Genomic DNA, 3,701 nt, shown 5'->3' on the forward strand with positions numbered 1-3,701 from the left:
CCCAAATCCTGCTGCGACTTGGGTCCAACTCCGTCATTTCTCAGCGTGGACCACAGCACAAGCCTGGGTCCCCAGAAGCAGAAAGTCTGACTCGAGTCTGAGAGCAATATGGATGCATCAGCATGGTTCTGAGAACCAGGTCATTCAATTGTAAACCTGGGTTTACTATGCAGCATGATGCACATGTGTAAGCTTGGAAATAGAGTCTGTAGGCGTGGGGCCCACAGACCTGGGTTTGCAATGGAGTGTAGATATACCCTTAAAGCCCTGTGTTACCCTGAGGCAAGGTCTGGAATAAATACGTGACCAAAGACCAAACTGCAGCAGGTAAAAATTGGGATCTATTCTTGTTTTCAGAGATGCTTCTGATTTCCACCAACCCATATGACTTCCCCTTTGTGAGTCAAGGTGAGATCACAGTAGCCAGCATCGATGATCAGGAGGAACTCATAGCAACAGATGTGAGTAGCACACAGAAAGTAGCACAGGGACTATTACCTATACCAGAGAAGGAGTAAAATGTCTGAGTGCTTTAGGAGCTGAAACCTCATCATAAGTCAATGGGGCTTTGGCTCCTAAGTCACCTAGCTGCTAGATCTTTCCTTTCCTGATTCTGTTGACAGAGCGCCATTGACATTCTGGGCTTCAGTTCTGATGAAAAAATGGCCATATACAAGCTGACAGGGGCAGTCATGCACTATGGGAACATGAAGTTCAAGCAGAAGCAGCGTGAGGAGCAGGCAGAGCCAGATGGCACGGAAGGTATTAGCAGAATCTGAGCTAAACTCTCAATAATACAAGCAAAAAATGAAGCCTTAGTTATCACTTGTGCTGAGCTGGCACAATTTAACTCATGGGGGAGGTGGCTATAAGGGCTGGTCTAAGTTATATCATACCTACTATAACATACCTACTACACATGGGTGTAAATGACACATAAGGTGTAAGCATCTCAACCTCCCCATCTCTAAAATGGCCATCTTTGTAAAGCAGCTTGGCTTCGCACATGAAAGGGCCATGTAGGTGTTTTATTGCCTAACCAGCCCATGGATTGTGCTATGAGATGAGACAGGCAGTGGGGAAGTGATGGCAGGAGAGGGCCAGCATTGCGTATTTATACTAGTTTAATATCATGACGTTCCATTCTGTCCCAGAAGGCATGCACAGCTCCTGCCTATGCCAATGGTAGCTGCATGTTCATTCTGTGGACACAATTTGGGCCATGGTTTGAAACTGAAGAGAGACTTTCTCATTTGTTTCTAGGCCAAATCCTGCACTGAAATACATCCCTTTGTAATTCTGTTGAAGTCAGTGGGGTTGCACAGCATGGAATATGGCCACTAACCTGAGTCCTTTATTCTGATCATTCAGAAATCAGAATCTCTATACAGGCTGCACAGTAAAGTGGCAAAGAAAGAGCTTCAAAACCATCTTTTCATTCTGGCTGTTCATCTGCTTCTTTCTCCTTTAACATTTTTTATTCAGACCATATGGGATATTTTTTGACAAATTATTTCAATCACTTGATGTACAGACCCTCTGAATCAAATGCAAAACATTTCAGCAAGAAATCAAGAAATAAAGGAAGCTCTAAACTCCATAATTACTGGAGTTATTAATAGTATGTGGTAGCTGGTGAAACACAAACAGATCTCATTGCTCTTTTCTAGTAATTATAAAAGACACCAAAGTCTATTTTTGAGCTACTGGTTCATTCCTCTCACTCTTTTTTGTTTAGTGGCTGACAAAGCTGCCTACCTGATGGGTCTGAACTCAGCTGATCTGCTCAAAGCCATGTGTTACCCCCGAGTGAAGGTTGGGAATGAATATGTGACCAAAGGTCAAACTGTGCAGCAGGTAACAATTGGGGATCTAGAATTCATGGTTTGAATTAACACACCCAGGTTTCTTCCTCTGCTTTGTATGGTAACTCCAGTCCCTCTCCCACTGGTTAGGTGCACAATTCGGTGGGTGCTCTGGCAAAGGCTGTCTTTGAGAAAATGTTCCTGTGGATGGTCATTCGTATCAACCAGCAGCTGGATACCAAGCAGCCCAGACAGTACTTCATTGGTGTCCTGGACATTGCTGGCTTTGAGATCTTCGATGTAAGGAGCAGAGATTTGACAGCAGGTTCTTGGAAGGGATGCTCAGGGGTTCTGAGAACTTTGAGGGTTATTTTTTTTTTTAATTATTTAAATAATTTCCTGGAAAAGCCTGACTTTTCTGCAGAAACAGGTGTCTCTTGATCTTCCTCCACAGTAGTATGACCCTCCAATGATTTCATTTTTGGATAGATTTTGTGTGGTATATGCAGAAATGACAACTACACTGAAAGTGCCTTCAAATTGTTAACAGGTGGTGCATAATAGCAAAGAAATTATCCTCCACCTAACGCAAATTATTGTAGGTGTTCATGGCACCTAGAGGACAGCTCATTAACTCCCAGGCAGGGTTGCAGCTGAGTATCTGGAAATGTTTGAGTAGGCCAGAGGGCTGAGAGCTCAAAAGGAGCTGGGCAGGCCCAGATCCTAATATATGATCAGGACCAAGAGCTTAAATGCCTGAGTACGCCTGGGCCCCAGAGCACAGAAATAGCTGGACAAGCCTGGGCCTTACACTGCAGAAATGTCTATGCAGAGCTGAGGATTGAATCCCAAAACATCTGGCTAGTTTTAGGGAAGAGAACTCAGAATCCCATTGAAGCCCAGGTTAGTTACGCAGACATGATGAGTTGAAAGAAGAGTCATTGTTAGGTATATCAGGTGTGCACAGGATTTTACAAATAGATATATCTTCTTTTTCCCTTTGTGTAGTACAACAGCCTGGAGCAGCTGTGCATCAACTTCACCAACGAGAAACTGCAACAGTTTTTCAACCACCACATGTTTGTGCTGGAGCAGGAGGAGTACAAGAAGGAAGGAATCGAATGGGAGTTCATTGACTTTGGGATGGATTTGGCTGCCTGCATTGAACTCATTGAGAAGGTTCTTATGCTTTATGTGCTCAAGCGTTCTTTAGCTTCTAAAGGATTTTGCTATCCTTAAGATAATGAATAAATGCATGCTCAAGTGCATGTAAATTATTTAATATACTCTGAATAATTAAATAAATATATTGGACATTGGTTGTGAAAAGGTCTCAATCCATAACTTTGGGATAGGGTCACAAGGCAGCCACATATAACTGTATGGCAACCATCCCTGTCCCTGCTCACTTCCACAAAGAAAAGGACAGTGTAAGTTTTAGAATTCTTTTCAGTTACTGAGACACAGTCACTATTTGAAGGACATCTAAAGAAATGCACGGCCTCACCCCTAGAAACAGAGGTTTAGAATGATTCCTGTTTCATTCACTTTATCTGTCTAGCACATAGAAAATCTGTCTAGGACACGCAAGGTGATTTACCATGAGCTATATCTTTATTATTTTCAAACCTACAAATAGATACCATAGGTAGGTTACTCTAATTTCATCTTGTTGAAGGCACATTCACTGACACAATATCCCTTCTGAATGCAACCAAGAGATGCTCACATTGTCTAGGAGGCTGATTTGTAATATCTCTTTTCCCTCTCTCCTCTCATCTGTTGCTGTGTCTTTCAGCCAATGGGTATTTTTTCCATCCTGGAAGAGGAGTGCATGTTCCCCAAGGCAACTGATGCATCTTTCAAGAACAAGCTCTATGACCAGCATCTTGGCAA

General features: G+C 42.8%; 1 protein-coding gene across 1 annotated transcript; it reads left to right on the forward strand.

Moving 5' to 3' along the window:
- Positions 1 to 357: 357 nt before the first annotated feature.
- LOC112120897 (myosin heavy chain, skeletal muscle, adult) lies at positions 358 to 3,693 on the forward strand (the record flags this gene model as incomplete). Its single annotated transcript, XM_026646596.1, has 6 exons — positions 358 to 461; positions 624 to 762; positions 1,739 to 1,857; positions 1,956 to 2,105; positions 2,814 to 2,984; positions 3,604 to 3,693. Coding segments are annotated over 6 exons (773 nt in total), but the record flags the coding sequence as incomplete, so codon positions are not given.
- Positions 3,694 to 3,701: the final 8 nt, after the last annotated feature.

This window comes from Terrapene carolina, unplaced genomic scaffold (assembly GCF_002925995.2).
Source record: "Terrapene carolina triunguis isolate 2854851 unplaced genomic scaffold, T_m_triunguis-2.0 Scaffold35515, whole genome shotgun sequence".
Taxonomy (NCBI): domain Eukaryota; kingdom Metazoa; phylum Chordata; order Testudines; family Emydidae; genus Terrapene; species Terrapene triunguis.